The sequence below is a fragment of the Malaclemys terrapin genome, chromosome 13 (genome assembly GCF_027887155.1).
Source record: "Malaclemys terrapin pileata isolate rMalTer1 chromosome 13, rMalTer1.hap1, whole genome shotgun sequence".
NCBI lineage: Eukaryota > Metazoa > Chordata > Testudines > Emydidae > Malaclemys > Malaclemys terrapin.
In genome coordinates, this window is record NC_071517.1 from 18886071 (window position 1) to 18908033 (window position 21963).

The 21963-nt window shown below is 44.7% G+C and overlaps 1 protein-coding gene across 3 annotated transcripts in view; it reads right to left on the reverse strand.

The window, feature by feature from the left end:
- Positions 1 to 15721: 15721 nt before the first annotated feature.
- The window catches only part of OGFOD3 (2-oxoglutarate and iron dependent oxygenase domain containing 3), a 100675-nt gene continuing 94433 nt past the window's right edge, over positions 15722 to 21963 (reverse strand). For all 3 annotated transcript variants that reach the window (XM_054047148.1, XM_054047146.1, XM_054047144.1), the window contains exon 9: positions 15722 to 18228. In XM_054047148.1, coding sequence (XP_053903123.1) covers positions 18092 to 18228 — 137 coding nt within the window. In that variant the 3' untranslated portion in view covers positions 15722 to 18091. The remainder of the gene's footprint in view (positions 18229 to 21963) is intronic.

Below are 21963 nucleotides of genomic sequence, written 5' to 3' on the forward strand. Positions count from 1 at the left end.
TAGTTCAAGTGAATGGCAGGGAGGACTGCAAGTCTAAATTCTTCGTCTGGAGGGAGAGGAGTTCCATCCTATAGCAAGGTGATAGCTGAAGGCCTCAGACTTAAAGGGAAGCCCCTGAGCAGACCACGGATGGGGCAGATGTGCAGTTAACTCCAGAATTGTAACACTGATGTCAGGTGATGCGAGAATCTTGACTTTTAAAATAAAAATCTACCCCTCGTGGTTGTAGAAAAAAGCTCAAACACGAACCCAAAGGTTCAAACCAAAAGGGAAATAAAAAGAACCCTAAACTTATCATTTGGCTTTAAAATCATGATTATTTTAATGGTTGGGGTTTGCAACGTCCTAACGTTTGATAATAAAGATGTTATTACATTGAGATTTAAATGCCACCACACCAAAGTATCTGCAAATATTTAAGAAAAAACTCACTCAGGCTATTAACTGAAAGGATTTAATTTCTGGATTCTTCAAAAAGTTTCTCAAACTTCTTCCTTTCATGACAGTGAAGTCCCCTTAAATTGCACTGTATTACTAACTCCACAGAAGCAGCAATGTGTAAAGCAAAGAGAATCCAAAAGGACAGCTGACACTGCACACAATTTCTTAGCAATGAAGAGAATGTTAACATGCCAGTGGCTTTAAGCACTTAACTAACTAGCAGGCTCTCTCTCTACTACAGATTGCAAATCCAAAATACTCTGCCTGCCTGAAACTTTGTTGGCAACATTCTACATCAAATCTACTTTCTATAGATACACTATGCCAAAAAAAAAAAAAAAATCTCAGAGGGCTAAGGTGCATCATGATAAGAATAGTGACAGGTTTCAGAGTAGCAGCCGTGTTAGTCTGTATCCGCAAAAAGAACAGGAGTACTTGTGGCACCTTAGAGATTAACAAATTTATTAGAGCATAAGCTTTCGTGGACTACAGCCCACTTCTATATGCATCCGAAGAAGTGGGCTGTAGCCCACGAAAGCTTATGCTCTAATAAATTTGTTAGTCTCTAAGGTGCCACAAGTACTCCTGTTCTTTTTGCATGATAAGAATGTGTGTTCAGACTCAGAATAGCATTTGCATGATCCACCATATAACTTCTGTAGTCAGAGCAACAGACCCCAAACTTCTAGGACTAAGACTTTGATAGTACCATCCAAGACCTTCCTCCCTCCCTCCCATTCAGTTATGAATGCTCCAACCCAACATGGTGCTTGAGCTGCTCAAAACTCAAGTTTGCCCATGACGGTCTCCATCTTCCACAGATGTCAATATAAGCTGAGGATGCCAAGTGATTTATAAGATGGGACTGTCAGAGCATGCACCACAAAATGAGGTGTGCTCAGCATAGCGGCTCCTACATGTGAAACCTAGAGCACTAGCAAGAAGCCCGCAGTACCAGGATTGGTGTATACACCAGTGGCTGAAAGTAAGTGGGGACCAGATTCTCACCTGCAACTCCCAGTAGGGTCTTGTTCAGTAGGAGAGAGCCACTAGCTTCTGAGCCTGAGCAAAGTGGGAACTCCACCCCTGGTGCAGCTTTTCAACAGCAAGGTTTGGGCAGGCTATGGAACCACTTCCATTTGGCCCTCAAGACACTTTATGGGGTACTGTGAAGAGACTGCTCTGTCATCCCTGTAGAACTTCCAACCAGATTCACTGAGGCACCCTTTAGCCAAGCGACGACTCACCAGTGCGGCGCTCCTGCTGGTCATCTTGGGAATTAGCTCTCCAGCACACGGAGTGCCTCCTCCTGGCTGGTGTCTCGCCTGCCGTTGGCCCCCATGTCCCTCCCGGACCCCTGTGCCCCTCTACCTCAGGGCTCTACCCCCAGCAGTACCCCACAATCTGGGTCTCCCCTCCCAAGGGAACCCCCAACCTTCTATCCCCACTTTGCCTCAGTGGCTACTGCCAGTCCTCATCTAGCCCCCGCTCACTGGGGCAGATGGCAGTCTGTAAACCACTCATCATGGGCAAGGGGGGTTTGGGACCTGCTGCCTTTGCCTAACCCCAGGCTACACTTCTGCAGCCCCAGTCCTCTGTAGGCCTTACACAGGACCTGCAGCCTGGGGAGTTGCCAGGCTGGAACTCCCCAACTCCTCTTGCCTTTCTCCAGCACTACTTTACTCAGGTCCCCTTCTCTCCCAGGCAGCCAGGTCCTTCTCTCTCTACAGCTAGAGAGACTGCCTTAGCTCCTGGCTCACAGCCCTTTTATAGGGCCAGCTGTGGCCTGATTGGGACGTGGCCCCAGCTGTGGCTGCTTCCCCAAGCAGCCTAGCCTTTTTCTCTCCAGAGCAGGGTAACTGCCCTGCTACACACCCACATTGGCTCTGAGTGGAGATGAGTCTTGAAAGCCCCTAGCAAAGCCTGTTTGCCTTGTGGCTCCCAGCCAGATTCCTGCCCCTAAGGAAAATATATGGATAAAAATGTTGTGTTTTTCCTGGGTGGGAGGATGAGTGTGAAGGCAGCTCCCCCTTCAATGGAAGATAATGCAGACTGTGCCCTCCTCTGAAAACTTCCTTATGAGTAAAACCCTTTGGAAGGAGGTGCTTGTTTACAGCTCTTAGTAATGGCTGCCAGCCAGTTTATTGCTAGTCAGATTAATACAACTATTCTCACTCTGAGGTGGAGGTCAATTGGAGATGTCTAGGAGCAAAATTAAAAAAAAAATAGAACCAATGCCACCAAAGTCCTTCACCCTCCATCTGCAGATTCATCACCTTTGTATTTTGAGGGTGAAAGACTGTTTTGAACTTCCAAGAGAAAAGATCAAAATGGATCCTGCAATTGACAAGAGACTGGGGCTGATCTCAAACTACTCCGATCTTCTGATCTTGGACGTCTGAAATACAAAGGTGGATCAGTCCACACTAAGCCATACTCCTGACCAAGAGAGGGTGACTTGTTTATTTTAGACTTCTTCTGATGTTCATCTTTTACACTGGAGAGTGCGTGTGTCTAAAGAAATCGGGACACACGTGTGAAGGGAAAGCCCATGTGCACCATTTATGTACATTCACAATATATTGGGTGTTTTTCGCTTTAAACTCCAATTTCTTCAAGAACAAAAATCTTAAGATAAATGCTGTGAAATGAAAGAACTGCCAAAGCAAGTTGATTTGAAAACATGACAACCTTGACAGCATCCCTATAGCAAAGCACAATCATGTCAGCTCAACAGTTACCCGTGGTTACAAAATTTCTGAATGGAATAGAATTCAACCCTCTTGAGGATTGTAACATTGAAACAGGCAGAGGAAACAATCTGGAAAGAGAAATAGTAAAATACTCCTCTGCAGTTCTTAATTGAATGTTTCACCAAAGTGCTCTAAATTAATGTGCCTCATCCAATCTGTGTCCGGGCTGCTGAGGAGAAGGAGCTCCATGAGTAATCTACTTGAATAAAAATAGAACCACTCGAAGAAGAACTACGCAAAACATCTCTTCAAGAGAACCATGACTTCAGGAAGAGAAACAACATGAAACCCCTTAAAGGGGAATATTAAATACATCACTCTAAAGTTTCAAACTGCATATGGGCTAGCAATAAGCGTATTTCCTGGAGTACATAAATGGAACTTATTCTGTACTTTGCATGTAGTATACACGATATATAATATAGCTGCAGTAAGCTAGTCAAATAACTTTATGCTATAATCCTATATAGATCTTGTATGCTGAGTGATGTTGTCTCAAGTACTGGTACTCTATGCAGATTTTCATAGAGGTTGGCTGACTTCAATGGAACTATGCCAATTTACACCTGCTGATGATCTAGCCCTGGCTTTCTTGGTTTGATTTAATCATTACTACTGTAACTCTGGGTGTTATTCCCATTCAAATCAATGGCCAATCCTTCTCTGAAGCCTGCTGAGAGCAGTTAATGAGACCAGTTCCTTACAGGAAATGTTTATGAAAGCATGGCTTTTTAAACTTTCCTTTTTTATTTTTGGTGCATAAAAGTCTTTTGAAAAACAGCCTTGCAGGCTACCTTGTAAGGCTCGGTTTGCTATTTGGTTTATACAAAAGGCTAGTTGAGGGATTTTTTAATCACTTCAAATTAGATACTACCCTGGATTCCTTTTTAATCAATACAAAGAGAACAACTTGGACTTGCTCTTTTCAGGCTCTCCTGATGGTTTTTATAGTGCTCCCGCCTCTGTGGCACCTAAGCATTGATCAGAATCCCTTGGATGCTGGATTTTCAAGGTGGTGGTTAGCACCCTGCTCCTACAATTGTCTAGATCCAGTTGTGTCCCTGCCAAAGCTCTTCAATGCATGAAGGCAGCATGAAGTCTATGGTAGGGTTACCATACGTCCTCTTTTTCCCGGACATGTCTGGCTTTTTGGCACTCAAACCCCCGTCCGGGGGGAATTGCCAAAAAGCGGAACATGTCCGGGAAAATGGCGGCTCTGTTTAAGAGCCGGGCTGCCTGAACGCTACCGGCTTCGGGCAGCCCCGTGCCTGGAGACCCTGAGCCGCCGGAGCCCCGGGAGGGGAAGTGCCCGGCTGGGGGCGCAGGGTCTGGAGGCAGGGGGGCTGCCCGAAGCCGGTAGCGCTCGGGCAGCCGGGCTCTTAAACAGACTCGGGGAGGAGCAGAGCCGCGGGGGCTGGAGCCTCCAGGCGCCGGGGCTCTGTGAAACTGACCCAGTGTCAGTTACACAGAGCCCCAGCCGCTGGAGGCTCTGTTTAAGAGCCGGGCTGCCGGAGAGCTACCGGCTTCGGACAGCCCCGTGCCTCCAGACCCTGCGCCGCCGGAGCCCGGGAGGGGAAGTGCCCGGCTGGGGGTGCAGGGTCTGGAGGCACGGGGCTGCCCGAAGCCGGTAGCGCTGGGGCAGCCTGGCTCTTAAACAGAGCAGGGGCGGCTGGAGACTCCAGCCCCCGGGGCTCTGTGCAACTGACTCAGTGTCAGTTACACAGAGCCCCAGCCGCTGGAGGCTCTGTTTAAGAACCGGGCTGCCCAAGAGCTACTGGCTTCGGGCAGCCCCGTGCCTCCGGACCCTGCGCCCCCAGCCGGGCACTTCGCCTCCCGGGCTCCGGCGGCGCAGGGTCCGGAGGCACGGGGGGCTGCCCGAAGCCGGTAGCGCTGGGGCAGCCCGGCTCTTAAACAGAGCCTAAGAGGAGCAGAGCCTCCAGCTGCAGGGGCTCTGCTCCTCTTCGGCTCTGTGTAACTTATACAGTGTAAGTTACGCAGAGCCGCCAGAGCCCCAGAGGGGAAGTGCCCGGCTGGGGGCACGGGGTCCGGAGGCATAGGGGCTGCCCAAAGCCCGAGCGCTACCGGCTTCACGGTTTGCTGGGCAGCCTCCAGAACCTGCGCCCCCGGCTGGGTGCTTCCCCTCCCGGGCTCCAGCTGCGCTGGGGAAGCTCCGGCTGGGGGCGCAGGGTCTGGGGGCTGCCCGGGAAACCATGGAGCTGGTAGCACTGGGGCAGCCCTTTCCCCCTGGCTGGGAGTGGGAGGGAGGAGGGGGCGGAGTTAGGGTGGGGAAGGGGCGGAGTTGGGGCGGGGCTAGGGGTGGTGAAATGGGCGTGGCCATGGCCCGTGGAGGGTCCTCTTTTTTTATTTATGAGATATGGTAACCCTAGTCTATGGCTCTCCTGTGCTTGCTTCGTTACTGTCTTGCTGCTACTTGGCTGGGAAGCTGCACAGAGTTTGCCTGAGGGGCTTCGCTGTAATAAGCAAAGTGGCCAAAGGAGCTCTGCAAACTGATTTGAACTTCCTCTAAACTGACTGAGTCATTCACTGAACACCTTACTCAGGCCCTTCAGGCAAAGGGATCCTGCATCTTGCTCTGTTTCCGGGCCAATAGCAAATCTCACCTTCCTCCTCACCTGCCGTTGACACCATTTCAGACATTAGCACTCACTGCTGATCTGTAAAGCCGAACAGGGCATGAACAGGTACTGAAAGGTTTAGACCTTACAGCACTATGGAGTAATACATATCCTATGTAAATGGCACTGATGGTGGTATTCATGTTCTTCTATTTCCCTGGCCCCCAAAGCACCACAAGCCTCCTTCAACAGCTAATTCTTCCTCTTTTGACACCCCCGCAGTTTCCGACCTCCCTTGAAACCTTCCTCCTGCCTCCCCACAAGGAGTACAACTTTTTGTCAGCTTCCTAACAATCCTGCATCTCCTTCTATCTGCCCCTCCTGTACAAAAGGCCCAACACAACACCCTCTCCTTCTTCCTAAGAAACATCCCCACTCATTTCCCCTCTATCACGTGATCCTGTTTTCTGTATGACTGCAGATCTGTGGAGAACCTGGCAATCAAACTTCCACCTGCTAAACATGTTCCCAAGTTCAACAAATTAGAGCCCCCTATCAAAGCCATCTGCTAAAACCTAAACTTCCTCCCTCTGGGTGTTCTCTATGTGGTGACCAGCCAGTTTAAAAACATAAGCATTGCTTTGTTTCCTAAATGGAATGTGTAGTTGTAATTCTTGTGTTAATATACTGCCTGCTCACAAGGAGGGAGCAAACAAACTGGCAGAGCCCTGGCCCCATGTATAAACATTGAGTGCGCTGCTTACATTAACTAGCTAATGAAAAGATCAAGATCTAGCAAGTCCCCTGTAAGGAGGGTGGGGGAGACATCATATTCTGCACTTGCCTGGGATGGGTCCATAATCTGATAGAAGTGCACTAGATGGCTTCCCTCTCTAGTAATCTTGGAAGTATGAAACCTTTCCCCTCCCCCCCCGAAATGTTAAAAGGATTAGTCTAGATCAGGGCTGGCCAACCTGCGGCTCTTCGTAAGTTAATATGCGGCTCCTTGCATAGGCACTGACTCCGTGGCTGGAGCTATAGATGCTAACTTTCCAATGTGCCGGGAAGTGCTCAGTACTCAACCCCCTGCTCTGTCCCAGGCCCTGCCCCCACTCCACCCCTTCCCCCAAGCCTGCCATGCCCTCGCTCTCCCACACACACACACCAGAGCCTCCTGTGCACCGTGTAACAGCTGATCTCGGCGGGCGGGAAGCATGGGGAGGGAGTGGGGTGCACTGATTGGTGGTGCTGCTGGTGGGCAGGAGGCGCTGCAGGTTGGAGTGGGGGGAGTTGATGGGGGGCTGCTGACATATTAGTGTGGCTCTTTGGCAAGGTACATGGGTAACTTCTGGCTCTTTCTCAGGCTCAGGTTGGCCACCCCTTGTCTAGATGAAGGACTAAGTTAGCCACCAAGTTGAGGGAGCCCTCAAATTAGATACCAAAAAAAACCATCAGGCCACTGTTTTGGGGTTTTTTTTAGGAGAGATACTGAGGACCCACAATTCCCGTGGAAGTTACTTGCCACTTATTTGAGTGCCTAAATAGGGTGCCTAACTTCAAGTTGGACATGTTGGCCTAATTGCCTTTTTTCATTTAAGACCAACTTCAGTTTTGCTTTGTTTTAAGTACTAAAGTCTCACACTAGAAAATTTAATTTGTGTTTTTTTTTGTTTTTTTCCCACTCAAAATCATCGCTTTCCCTGCACATCACCTCAGAACAATTCTCATTTGTATTGGAAAATGTCAGCCCAATGGGTTTGGAAGAGGCATAGGCTGAGGTAGGATAAGATTAGGCAAGCTTGTGGTCCCGCCCCACTTCTCTCTCTGTCCAGAGAAAATAACATTGCCTGCCTTTATGGCAGTAGCTTGGTGATGCTCATGTTACATAAGCCAGGCCTGCTAGAACTTATATTGTATTTCAGAAACTCATAACCCCACAAAGAAATCTACATGAGCAAAGTTATCTTAGATTTATACAGCCAAAAAGGGTATCTACCTCATGTTCTAAGATCCTGACACAACTGAAAAATACTCCAGAGCTCAATGCACTGTACTCCTAACTAGCAACCCAGGGACAGTACAAACCTTAAGCATTCCTCCCAATTCTGTCCCACGGTCAAATCCCTGGGAAAGAAAGATATGCTTTGCAGCATGCCCTTAAGGACATCAGACTGGGGCTAATTTGGACTGGCAGCCGCTTTATAGGTTTTCTCAACAAGACTTCAGCATGAGCAGCCTACTGATTTCAACTGTGTGGAGCTGGGAGGAAGGCAGATTCCCCACACTGGTACATGGCCAAGGCCAGGTGACTCTTCCCACTTGCTCACAACTGCAGCTGCGGCCCATTCCCCGACTTCTGAGCGTGAGGTTGGAGTAGGGTTACCATATTTTGTGCCTCCCAAAGGAGGACACTCCACGGGGCCCCGGCCCCGCCCCCAGCCCCACCCCCGCCCCAACTCCGCCCCCTCCACTGCTTCCCGCGAACATTTGAGTCGCAGGAAGCCTGTAGCAGGTAAGGGGGAGTGTGGGGGGAGGAGGCACGGCCCAGGCTGTCCCCGGCCCTGGGGTGCCGGCCCCCGGCCCACCACCCCCGACCCGGCCTGGCACCCCCGGCCAGGCCCCCGAGTCCCCGACCCGGCCTGGCACCCCGAGCCCCCGGCCCCGCCGGCCCGGCCCCGGTGGAGCCCCCGATCCCCCGGCCCGGCCCCGCCGGAGCCCCCGGGCCCGGCCCCGGAGCCCCCGTCCCAGCCCCCAAGCCCCCGGCTCGACCCCCGAGCCCCCGGCCCGACCCCCGAGCACCCGCACCGCCGGCCGGCATGTCCCGATTTTCCCGGACATGTCCGGCTTTTTGGGCTTTCCCCCCGGACGGGGATTTGGAGCCCCAAAAGCCGGACATGTCCGGGAAAATCCGGACGTATGGTAACCCTAGGTTGGAGGAAATAAGGCTCAGTGACCCTATTCAGAAGTTGGTCCACATGGAGAAACTACTCCTATCCCTTTTTGCCCATTCTGGCAAAGGGAATAGAGCACAAAGTCAAAAAGCAACTCGGGGACTGAGCCCAGTCCCCCACTGGCATCTTCGCATCTGCCTTTGCTCAGGCCCCTGCAAATCGCAAGGCTGGCCTGACTCAAGTTAAAAATTAGCTTAGAACTGTGTGTCATTAAGTTACCTCCCTGCAGGATTCAGACATGGGAAATGCTTTTTGATTATAGCCCCTCTTTGCGTGCTTAATGGTAAGGAGTGTCTAATTCAGGGAAGATTAGCAGAGGAAGAAGTTTTAATTGCTGACTTTGAGGCCTAGATAAATATCCCAGCAAAGGCTCCGAAACATGTTTAACTTGCCTTGAAAGTGATAATGTCTGCAGCACACAGGGATTCATTGGATCACAAACCATTTACAGGAGCCAAAATGCATTTAGAAAACAAAGCTGAGAGGCCCCAAGTTCCAGTTCTTGAGATAAAAATATCAAGTTCAAGGGCAGCATTTAGCTACAAGGAAGATATTAGACTGTGAAGCTCTTGGCACTAATAAATGTAATACCTCTGGGTGCGTTCATCACAGATTGAGCAGCACATGCTTATAAGAAGGTTGTACAGTCTTCAGTTTGATGCAAGTGAAGCACTGAGGAGCAATTCCCATACGTTATCCTATGGCTTCGACAGAGGCATGGCAAGTGGGGAGCTTGAGGCTTCCTGTCTGTAGCTAGACTCCTCTGCCATTCAGACAGGCTATATGGGCAGTTAGGAAGGGAAGAGGACTGGGGAGAGGGCCAGAGCTCAGGTTATTGTGGGGGCATGAGCAAGTAGATAAAGGTGTTTGGGACAAATACCTCCGTGAAGAACACTGAGGACTAGGACCCATGAAATTATTTATCCATAGTGTCCTAAGACTGTAAAATGTTATACTAAGGAACAAGATTATTCTTGTAGACTTTTTTCTATCAGACCAAAAATACCCACCGAACCCTCAATCAGAAAATGTTTATCCTGTGAGCACCTAAAAGAGTTTAGTGGGGCAGTCAGCATGTATATATTACATGCTCGTGTTTCACTCTTGTAGTCTGTTTTTAGACTCTCCCCCTAGGAGCTTAACACCTAAGACAACACAACTGAGATATAAGATGCAGCAGCAGATCCAGAGGAAAGTTTAATTTAAAAATAAAACAACAAAAACTAATAAAGACACACCAGCATTTTCCCCAGGTAGCTTAGCATTGAGCTTGGCATGTTCACTGTAACAAGTTAAAGTGCTCACCTACCACACCTATTTGAGTGTGGGATGGATAGATTAGATAGATGATATTGAGTTGTGGGTCTTGTGGAAGAAGTTTTGTGAAAGGATTTGAAAGAAGAGAACCTACTGCCTGGGATACAGCTATTTCTGATTACTTGCATTAGTTTTCTCTTTTACTAACAGTAAAGCTGATGACAAAAATGGACTTGTAGAGTTAGACAATGATATGGAACCTTGAGACTGGGTGAGTTTCCTTTTGCTGCTTTCTGCCTAGTAATTTATTACTCTTGCTCGCATTATTGGTTGCTGTCATCTCTCTCTAATAGGCAACAGACAAGATTCTCTGTTATAATTCTTTTCTGGGAGTCAGGCATCCCAGGGAATTTTTCTTCTTATTGCTCCACTGAAAAGTAAGCAGAAAATCCAAGAAATTCATAGTTGGCAGTTATGCTCTAGATTTTTGATGGATCTCACTGTAGTATACAAAGCAACAGAAACAGACTAGAAATACTCTGAATACAGTAGCTTTTTTTCATCTCCTTTGAATTGAGAACTGCAGGGACTTCACTAAACAAACAAAGGTGATCTCATTTCTTTGCAGTGTCTGCAAATGCTGGATCTTTTTGGAATGCTGTTTAACTTTTCATACTCCTACTCAGTGATTCGTATCTAGAGCAATAATACACAACGGGGACTCTTAGGATGTGCCACCTTCTGAGGAATGATTGTCTTGGGAAACAAATAGGAGCTAAAAAATTACTCATCTGCTGCTAAGGAAGAAGCTGCAGCAATGAGATGCAAAATGGCCATTTTAGGGCTTCTGTTATTTGTGTGCTGTTCTCCCCTCCCACCCCCATTTAAAGGGCCAGCAGCCAAAGGAATATGCTGGGAAAGGCTCCTATGAGGGTGTGAATCCACACTGGAGAGTCTGGGGACAGAGGAAGAGGAAACTATCTAGATGTCAAAGTAGCAGCCGCGTTAGTCTGTATCCACAAAAAGAACAGGAGTACTTGTGGCACCTTAGAGACTAACAAATTTATTTCAGCATAAGCTTTCATGGGCTACAGCCCACTTCTCCGGATGCATAGAGTGGAACACACAGACAGAAGATATTTGTACATACAGAGAACATGAAAAGGTATCTAGGTGTGGCATCCCGGCACCTAGGGAAACTGGTTAAAATAATTAAAAAAAAAAACTACATACAACACCTAGATGAACATGTGACAGGACCAAATCATGCCTCTCCAACTTATTTGCATGAGCAATAAGAGAACAGAAAAAGGCAAACCAGATGCTTCCTGCATTTAATAATTTCCACCATCACATCCAACACTATTATTTTTCCTTTTGGTCTAGTAACAGAGTATCTCTGTCACAAAGGCATGCTGTGATTTGGGGCACAGGCTCTTACTACACTGATACCAAAGGGTCCTCTGCTTGAAATGCAGAGTGTGAAGTCTATTTAATTCAGAAGTGCATTAGTAACACTTAACTGTGAAGCTGACTATGCCCAGAGAACCCAGAAAGTTGTGAACATGACCATAATTTGTTTCGACTCAGTATTTGATGCCCATAAATTACAGTTAAAAGATGTAAGATAATATAACAGCAGGTAAAAATGATCTCCCCTTTATCACTATTTCCATGACAAAACATGAAATAACAGGCCAGTGCAAGATGGACGTAAACTTAGGTCTGAAACAAAGGATGTTCGTTGAGGGACGGTCAATACTCGTAATGGAAGGAAAATAATGAGGTAGTTGGAAAACTGAAAGAAGCTAGCTAAAAAGCACACCATGGTGAAGAATGAAAAACCATGTTAAAATAAAAAAGTGGCGCGACACTCAGTAATCTTTCCCTCAACTAGTATAAAACCCTTTCAAAGAGGATTAATGGGTTACATTGGCTGAGTGGGTTCAGACAATATTGCTAGTATATTAAAAACGCAAACTTCTTTGAGTATGATTGGGAAAATAAGTGGTGTGCAACGAGATTGCAATGATTGCACAGTTCAATAATTGATACAAAGGATGGAGTGAGAGAGAGTCCTGTGGAGGAAGAGCACAGCTTGATGTCCTTAGATGCTGGAGACTGGCAAAGGAAATGCAGTAATGGCATAGTTAGACCAGAATTCCCTTTTTAAAGGTAGGTGCAGAGCCAACTAAGACCTCACAATGACACAGGATCAGAATAAAATCTATAAAAATAAACTAGATAACTTTTTAAAAAGCTGTCCCTCCCTCCAGTTGTTTCACAGACCATGTACATTTAGTAAATTAATGGTACTGTCTTAAAATGGGAATTAATTTCACAAGTAGGCACCATCACTCACAACTAGCCCCATTTAGTTTTGGGGATTCCATATTAAAAGGATCAATCTTGATCACACTGAAGTCAATGGAAGCCATATTGGACCCTAAATTACAAACTTAGCGGCATATATATGGCCTTCACTCTGCCCACGGAATGTCAAGTGGTGTCAATAAGAGTTATGGTGATGAGTCAAGATGCTAATTAAGGTCTTCGATGTGTCAGGAAGCTGCTCATGTGGTCTCAATCAGTTGCGCAAGAGTCAAACTCTTATTTGTCATAATGTTCCTACATTTTCATCACGAATGTGTGTAAATTTAAGGACTTGATCCTGCAAACATTTTCAGTACGAGTGGTCCCACAGTGGGACTGGGACTTATTTCTGTATGAAAGTTATACAAAATTATCATAAAACATTTCAGTTAATGTATATTCAAACTGTGTATACAAATAAGTAAGAGGTAGGTTGTAATATGTGCTGCTTGACTAATGTTTGAGGGGTGTCATAATTTAGGCACTTTTTGGAGGAGCAAGCAAACGACTAGTGGAGATTCAGTAAGCAGGATTTAATGAAGAGACATTTAGGAGTATAGGTAGGGCCCTACCAAATTCATGGCCATGAAAAATGCATCACGGACCGTGAAATCTGATCTCCTCCTGTGAAATCTGGTCTTTTGTGTGCTTTTATCCTATACTATACAGATTTCATGGGGGAGACCAGCGTTTCTCAAATTGGGGGTCCTGACCCAAAAGGGAGTTGGAAGGGGGTGGAAGGTTATTTTAGGGGGCTCACTCTTATTTTTGTGCTGCCTTCAGAGCTGGGCAGCCACACAGCAGCAGCTGTTGGCTGGGTGCCCAGCTCTGAAGGCAGTGCCTACCAGCAGCAGTGCAGAAGTAAGGGTGGCAATACCATACCATGCCACCCTTACTTCTGCGCTGCTGCCTTCAGAGCTGGGTGGCCAGAGAGTGCTGGCTGATGACTGAGGGGCCAACTCTGCAGGCTGCAGCGAAGTGAAGGTGGCAATGCCATACCATGCCATCCTTACATCTGCGCTGCTGCTAGTGGCGGCTCTGCCTTCAGAGCTGGGATCCCAGCCAGCAGCTGCCGCTCTCCAGCTGCCCAGCTCCAAAGGCAGCACCGCCAGCAGCAGTGGATAGCAGTACCGCAACACCCCTTACTATAGCCTTCTGACCCCCCCCCCCAAACTCCTTTTTGGGTCAGGACCCCTACAATTACACCATGAAATTTTAGATTTAAATACACCTCTACCCCGATATAACACTGTCCTCGGGAGCCAAAAAATCTTACTGCGTTATAGGTGAAACCGCGTTATATCGAACTTGCTTTGATCCGCCGGAGTGCGCAGCCCCGCCCCCCCAGAGAACTGCTTTACCATGTTATATCCGAATTCGTGTTATATCGGGTCACGTTATATCGGGGTAGAGGTGTAGCTGAAATCATGAAATTTATGATTTTTAAAATCCTATGACTGTGAAACTGACCAAAATTGACCATGAATTTGGTAGGGCCCTAAGTATAGGCCAGGGAAAAGAAACTAATCTTGTCATCTTTCTTGGGCCAGTCCTGGAACCTTAAAGACAGACCTCTAGCATCACCACATGGAAGATGGCCAGCTGTGATGGACACAAGTGAGTGTGCCCATGCACTAACATCACATGGGGGTAGGCACTTCAGGACTGAACGGCTGTCAGTTAATAGGGAGCTGGTCGCACAAAGAATCTTACAGTTCTGGGTATCTTGTTACAGGTTTAACAAGAAGTAGAAAGACAGGGAAATTAGTTGTCAGATCAATAGGAGAGTTTAGGAAATGGAAGATAAGGCAATTTATAAGTGTTCATAGATATTTGGCAGGAGCATATAGGCACTTACCTGAAGCTCCCATACCACTTCATGATGTGAATCAATTAGCTGGATTTCCTCCCTGTTGTCATTATTTTCAGATAATTAGCTTCAGCATGCACAGATGAGCCTGTCTCGGAATCAGACTACGATGAACAGCAGCTGTCAGATGTATCTGTGGTTCATAGAGCAAATCACTCATCTCTCTGGATGAAAGCAGTAAATATACAAGATATTATATTAAATGGTCATTTTGTTTAGAAAATGTAATGGCTATTATTTGCTCTAAAGCTTTCTAAAGAAGTTTTGATAGCTAAGTATAAATAAATGTACTTTGGATGCACTCACAATTATATCTCTGACACCTGAGTGTTTGAGTACCAGGCAAACCTTAGTAATGCCTCAGTTAGATCCTAATTTCCAGCAACCATTTCCACTGCTATTCCCAGAGTCTGCGAGAGGAAAGGAAGAATGGGAATGTTGAGAGAAGTCTTCCCACCCACACTTTTAAAAAGATCACATAATTAGGTATTTAAGAATAACTGTGTTTGTGGGTGACTGCAAATATGGCACCATAATTTCAGTTCCAATGAAAACAAAGTCATTTTTATCTCCTGGAAAAAGGCAAAGTTATTGGGGAAACTAAGATACTGAAAACTATAAACAAAGAAGGAGTGGAGACACAGTAAGCTACAGTATGTTAGTTTCCTTGACAGTATGTTTAAGTACTAATGCCAATACTGCCTGAGACATCTGAGCTCCACATGTAATTAGCTCTGCGACTCCTAGTAGCAAATATCACCAACGACTGGAGATGGAACACTAGATTGGGCAGGGCTCTGTGTTACTACAGTGAATTCTTTCCCTGATGTTTGGCTGGTAGGTCTCGCTGAGATGCTCAGAGTCTAATTGATCGCTTTATTTGGGGTCAGGAAAGAATTTCCCCCCAGGTCAGATTGGCAGAGACCTTGGAGTTTTTTGGCCTTCCTCTGCAGCACGGGGCACAGGTTGCTTGCTAGTTTGAACAAGAGAAAATTTTAGAATCTTTAACTCATGATTTGAGGATGTCAGTAACTCAGCCAGAGGTTAGAGGTCTATTACAGAAGTGGGGTGAGAGGTGAGGTTCTGTGGCCTGTGATGTGCAGGAGGTCAGACTAGATGATCATGATGGTCCCTCCTGGCCTTACAGTCTATGGGTCTATACATTGAAACCTTTCTCTGGTTATTCTTTTATTTTTCGTACCTAGAGGCAGTAATCAGAATCTTCTAGCTTATACTGCATTTCCAGTTCTAATTTCTTCTCTATGGATATTACTTTTAGTAGACAAAATGTAAGAGCTTCAGTATAAACCATCTTGATTGGTACTGGGACTCTAAAAGAGAGGTTTAAGTCACTATGCCTCTTTCTTCTTTTTAAAATATATTGATTCTCTTTCAAACTACAGCACGTAAGTAGACTGGTATTTGACAGACTTAATCATCTTGCTGAGAACATCAATATTAAGGTTGAAATCTCATTATAAATGTAAACACATACACAACTTGTTCTTAGATATGTTTTAATGTCAGTCAGAATTCACAGTATGAAGGAGATGCAAAGTGTCCTGTAGGCAGTCTTTGAAGTATGAAAAACCTGAACGAGGAACTGCTTAAGATTCCTCCCCCGCAACTGTATAACAAATTTATGTTAATCTCTGGTGCATTAAAACAAGTGCTTTTTAGAAGATGGTTCTGAAAGATGTGCTATTTTCAAAACAATTCAGCCTATGTGAAACAGAAATAACCAACAAACACTTTAAAGTGGCAAATTGCAGTGAAGATTCTTTTGTAACTCACTAAAAAACCTGAAGAATTAAGTTGAAATGACACGATAGCTTTAACAACAAAACTAACCCAAGGAATCTGCTGCTGTTAATCCTGTTCTTGCATATGTGTACAATTAAGGCCTGATCTAAAGGTCCCTGAAGTCACTAGGAGCCTTTCCATGGACATCAACCGGTTTTCGATCAGGCCTTTAGACATGCTATCCAACTAACTTTAATACTTTTATTTCTTTAGATCCAGCCACTATGACAAGTTTTCCTCTTTCACATGGAAAGAGTCTGTCTTGGTGTGCTGATAACTGAAAAACTCATTGCAGACTCGCCTTGCAGGCATGTCAGCTGATAACTCTACCAATGGAACCAATGAGAAAAGCCACCTTTTATTACTGAGCTGCAGTTGAATCCTCCAATATTTAAATATATCTAATGTCATAAGTGGATTAAAAAAGAAAAAAAGGGAAAAAGGCATGTGAAATGCAGGCAATCACAACGCAGTTTCCTATAAGCCAATTACAACAGACTTCTACAGAAGTGACGCAAATTCACGCTATACTGTCAATAGAAGACTTTCATCAGAACTCAGTATCTAAGGAAAATTCTTGTTTCTCCTACAATTAAATGATCAAAATGCTAATCTGCAAATCCCTTAATTACCACAATAAAGCAAAGTAATTGACAAGATTAGTCATTTGTTTTGCTACTAGTTCTATATTTATGGCACAACCCACGGTTTTCTGAAGTCCTTGAAATACATTATTCCAGTAAACATACCATAGATGAGCATCCATGGTTAAGGGAAAATCTTTACACTGGGCCAAAGCAAATTGTTCAGAAACTTCTGAACAACTTGATTCATTATTTGAGCCAGAAAGTTAAGAGCTGTTCGATGACTGCAGTTGAGTGTTGTGAAGCATGACAACAAAATCAGAGCGCCCTTCAACCAAATATCAAATGCCTGAAGCGCTTTATTGCCAATTAAAGCCAATAAAAATAGAGCTGAACAAAACTTTTGGCCAACATGTTCAGTGAAAAATGCAGCTTTGGGGTCTCAAAACATTTTGTGAATTTATTAATGTCACAGAATTGTCTTGGGTGGAATATCCTAAAAAAAAAAAATCTGAAGAAAAAAATCAAAATGTTTTGTTTCAAATTTAAAAAATCTAAACACTTTGGAAGTTTAAACAATTTTTCATTTTGAAATTTCCTTTAATTATATTTAAAGAATTAAACATTTAAAATGCTCAAACAAAACAATTCACACAAACAGCTGAGTGCAACTACCTTCATGGTCACTATGGAGATGCAGCTGGGAAAAAAAGAACTACCCCAGGGCCAAGTACATCAAATGCTTCTTCCTGATCAGAGCCAAGACCAATATGACACATCCTGTTAGCACTCTGGCCATCCCTGTTGCACTACTGAGATTGCTCTTTTGAAGCCCTAGGCTATTGACTCACCAAACAGACAATTTAGTTTCCTAATTTTATTTGATACTAAGCACTCCTCACCTTCCCTGCCCCCCATGTTTAGCTTTAAATACCTGTAGTAATCTAAAGAACAGTTCAAGTAAGTTCCAGTAGATAAAACCACATGTGTGTTTGCAAATAATGCCCATGACTAAGAGAATTGGTTGCAAGAAGAACAAAGGCTGGCCAACAGGAGGATAATGTCCTTCTTGTTCTATCTTAGGTTTTGTGACAGGATGGAGATGACAAGATTTAAAGGGCCAAATTCTGGTCTATTACACCAGCTAACAATGGCATAGGGCCCAGCAGAACTTGGTTCAATATGTTTTCTCTGCATTCCTCAAAGCAAAGTAACCTAAAATAAAAAAGGTCTTGTTTCCTCAATTGGATGAATAAAAAAACAAAACCCTTTTTTAACAGAATGTTGAATTAAATATGGTCCTTAAGGCACTGTTTGCAACACTTATGGAGGAAGATGTGTGAAAATGATGTTACATTATATTAAATACAGGTAGGGAAATTTTAATTGATTGGGAATTTACACAGGAAATTATCTCCATTTTCTCCCCTCACAGGGCTTCTCCTATCATTCCATTCGACCTCACATTCTCTCCCAGGACGGATTACGTTAAGACTGGATCCTCAATGCCGTGGTCGGGATTGCAAGTGAAGGAGATGGTAATGGCATAACGAGTGCCCCAGCGAACCTTTTCCACTCGATGAAGGTTCTCCGACCCAGAGGTGAAAAAGGAAACCCGACCTGTAAGAGACAAAAGTAGGAGATTGGTGACAGGGCCTATACCACACCGTTGACTAGTGGCTGTCTGTGTGATGTTGCTGTGTCTTGGCCCAGCTGCTATTTCTTTAGGCTTAATTGCTCTCTAGTTATCTGAAAACTCAGGACTTTATCACCAGGAAGACAAATGGTATTACAACTGTGGGCTACACGGAGACAGTTTACTAAGCTGATTAAAAGGTGCGTCAATCCTTTCTGCTAAAATGATGAAGACACGGGGTTCAGCTGAGCCCTAGAGCTTGATAAAGAGTGAGTAGAGGCCAAGGAAAGTATGAAGCCACTTCTAATTTGCCCTGATAAAGATATAGCACTTGTGTACTGAACTGCCAGGAATGGGACTCAGGTTTGATTTTTCACGCTGGTCTCTAATTCTATGGACCAAAGGAGCAGGGAGTGCTGCAAAGGTAGCAAAAAGTCCTCCAAAGAAGACAGAAAAATTATTTCCCCATTCAACTGAAAACCCTGTAGATAACTTAGGAACAGCATGGATTGACTTGTCTCAGAGTCCCATCCACTGACATGTCTCATGGGTGGGGTAGCCTCAGGACTGTACAGGTTGCAGACGACATCACCCTTTTCTCCCCGTAAAAACAGATCCAGAGTTTCATACATCACTATGAACCTGATTCAGTATGGCCCTTACACCGGGGTGCATGGGGAGGAAAGGGGAAGAGCATGAGCAACCTCCTTTGGAAAAGTGCTTGGCTCATCAGGACCAGACAGTATTACAGTGTCTGCATCTTCGGGGCAAATTGGGATTGTTCCACATGCCCTAAGGGGATAGAGTGTGTATGTCATGGCTCCATCCCTCAAGCACAGGCCAGCAAACTTCACCTGCCACACATGGTGGGTATAAGTAAGTTGCACTCCACAAAATGGGGTAAGTAACTGCCTTCCTGAGGTAGTTTATCTCTCATTGCTCCACTAGGGCAAGTGGCTCCATATGTCCCACTATGGGCTGCACCTAATTGCAAGAACCTAGCTCTCATTTGTTGGGTGTTTTTACAAGGACTAAAGTCATATAACTATAAAAGACAGTGAAAAGCAGAAGTTTTTAGCTTGATTCTTTTTCTCACTGCTGATTATCTAAGTTCTCAAATGCTATCACTGGCTTGCAACGGAGGCTCTTAAAAAAGCCAGTAACTTACCAAAATTTCTCACTATCAAACATCACAAATCCATCTCATAAGGTAATTTCCCAACCTGGAAAAAGCCAGAATAGACTTTATAAGCAGCTGTGAAAGGGCACAAGCCATTGTTCAGGTATTTGCAATCGCTTTGTGCACTGTCAGAACATTCATTTTTCAGCTAGATCAGAAAGTTCTATATCCCAATGCAGTTCCAATTGCTCTTTCCTTAGAAAGAAAGCAATTCCACAAATGAATGGGTTTGGTGGGTTGCTTCATGATGAGCAAATGGCTCTAGTCCTGTAGGTAAGTGCTTTACCACTGATGACTTTCCAGTAGGAGCGTTCCAGAGGGTTTCAGCGTGTTTTTTAAAGTACCATAGACTTAGTATGGCCATTCATGCATTCCCAGAATACCGAACATTCTGGTACTTCCAGGAATGGCATGGGCTAACCCCCACTGCTGTGACCTCGCACGTAGGATGCGTATGAGGTCACGCCACATAGTGATCATCATTTTGAAGAGTGTGCTGGCCTGCCCACATGACCTCACACACTGAGGGGCAGAGAGGCACACTTTTCAAAGTGGCATGTCCGTTTTTGTCTCAGTACCGGCTAGGGGACAAACCACCCAAAAAGAGGACTATCCAGTTTAAAATCTGATGAATGACCTGCTTACATAGACTTAGACTGCTATCAAAATAAGGTGAAATGCTCAAAGTGAAGCATCAAGAAGAAGGGAACACTAACACTTGCACAATCTTTCACTGCTCCAAATTGCCAATGAACAACATAGGAATTTATTTATTTAACAGGAGTTTGTTTGTTTTTAATGGAGATATCCTATCTCCTAGAACTGGAAGGGACCTTGAAAGGTCATCGAGTCCAGCCCCCTGCCTTCACTAGAAGAACCAAGTACTGATTTTGCTTGTTAAGTAACTAAAGGCATGTCTACACTTAGCAACAGATTGACACTGCTGCAATCAATGCAGTAAGTGTCGAGTGAGCGGGTCTGGTGAAGACACGCTAAATCGATGGGAGAGCACTCTCCCATTGATTTGTGTCCTCCAACTCCCCGAGAAGTGTAAGGGAAGTCGACGGGAGATGTAGCCACCGCGGTAAGTGGATCTAACTACGTCGACTTCAGTTATGTTAATCATGTAACTGAAGTTGCGTAAATTAGATCGATTTACCATGGTAGTGTAGACCAGCCCTAACTCAAGCTGACGCGGCATGTAGTATTTTTCTTTGCACACCTGTCCTATCCGAATCCTATGTTTTCCTACTCAGGCAATTTTTCCACTGATCACAGTAGTCTGAGATTTGTTATAAGTTCATCTTGGGGAACTCCCATACTGAGAATCTGACTCCTGCATGCAATATATTTATCTATGAGATGCTCACCACTAAGCCACTGGAGTCATTTGGCTGCCTTACTATTTCACTACTGCAGTTTGCACCACACTGAGGTAAATTGTTCCAATTATGCAATCTGTACTCCAGAACTGGGCACAAACAGCTAATTATGGTGGAAGAGAGAAGAAATGCTAACTAAAAAGGTCCAAAAGCTTTGTCACTGCTGATGTAGGAAGTGCATTTAGATGCTCTAAGTGGCATTCATTAGTCAGAACTCAATAAAATGACAAGTCCTGCAGCCTCGATTGGCAAACTAATCCCTGCTGTTTGCTTTGTTGAGGCTGACAGCAAATCTTGCCCCTGTGGATTCAGTTGCTGTCCAAATTTACATAGGGAACCTGTTCTAAGAGCTAAACAAAAACATTTCAGCAAATAGTACTTTTGCTGAAAATTTTATTTCTTGGAGCACCAAACCTATTTGTGAATTTGTGTCAAATGTGAATATTGTTAACAAAAAAATAAAAGAAATGAAAACAAAAATATGGGAAATGTCAAAATGAACAATTTCAACATTGTTTCAAACTGACATTTCTGAAATATTTCATTTGACCTGAACAACTACTTGTTGTTTTTTGTTTCAGCAAGAAACACTCCCCCCTGCCTCTCTCCCCCAAAAAATCAGTTTAGGCTTGAAACAAGCAGAATGTGTTTCCAGATTTGCTGTTTTGGCCACCGAACTGAAATCACTTATTTGGTTACCTCTGTTCCAGACCGCTGAATAGCATCGCAAAATCATATGCTGCATTCTGCCCTGCCTGTGGCTGCATGTCAATGGTGGGTAAAGCTATATATAGTATATTAATTTACATGCACAGTTTATAATGATCCTTGGTGTCCTGTTCTTCTGAATGAAAGGCACTCCACATAATAGCAATGTATTACTATCCTTTGAGCATCAAAATGAACATGCTGACATCTTCTCAAGGACTTAATTCAAAGCTTGTTTGCCCTGAGTGTATTTATTTATCTGGTTTTCTCTTTATGCTCTATCCATGTACCTGGTTCTCTAAATAACCCATTTGTGCTCACTAGCTTTGCCATTGTTCATTTAAACTGACTTTCAAGCATTTTTGTTCAAACTCTTATTAAAAAGACAATGAGCAAATCAAGGTAGTGATGTTTCAATTCATTGTTTAAGCCAGTTAACTAAAGTTGAT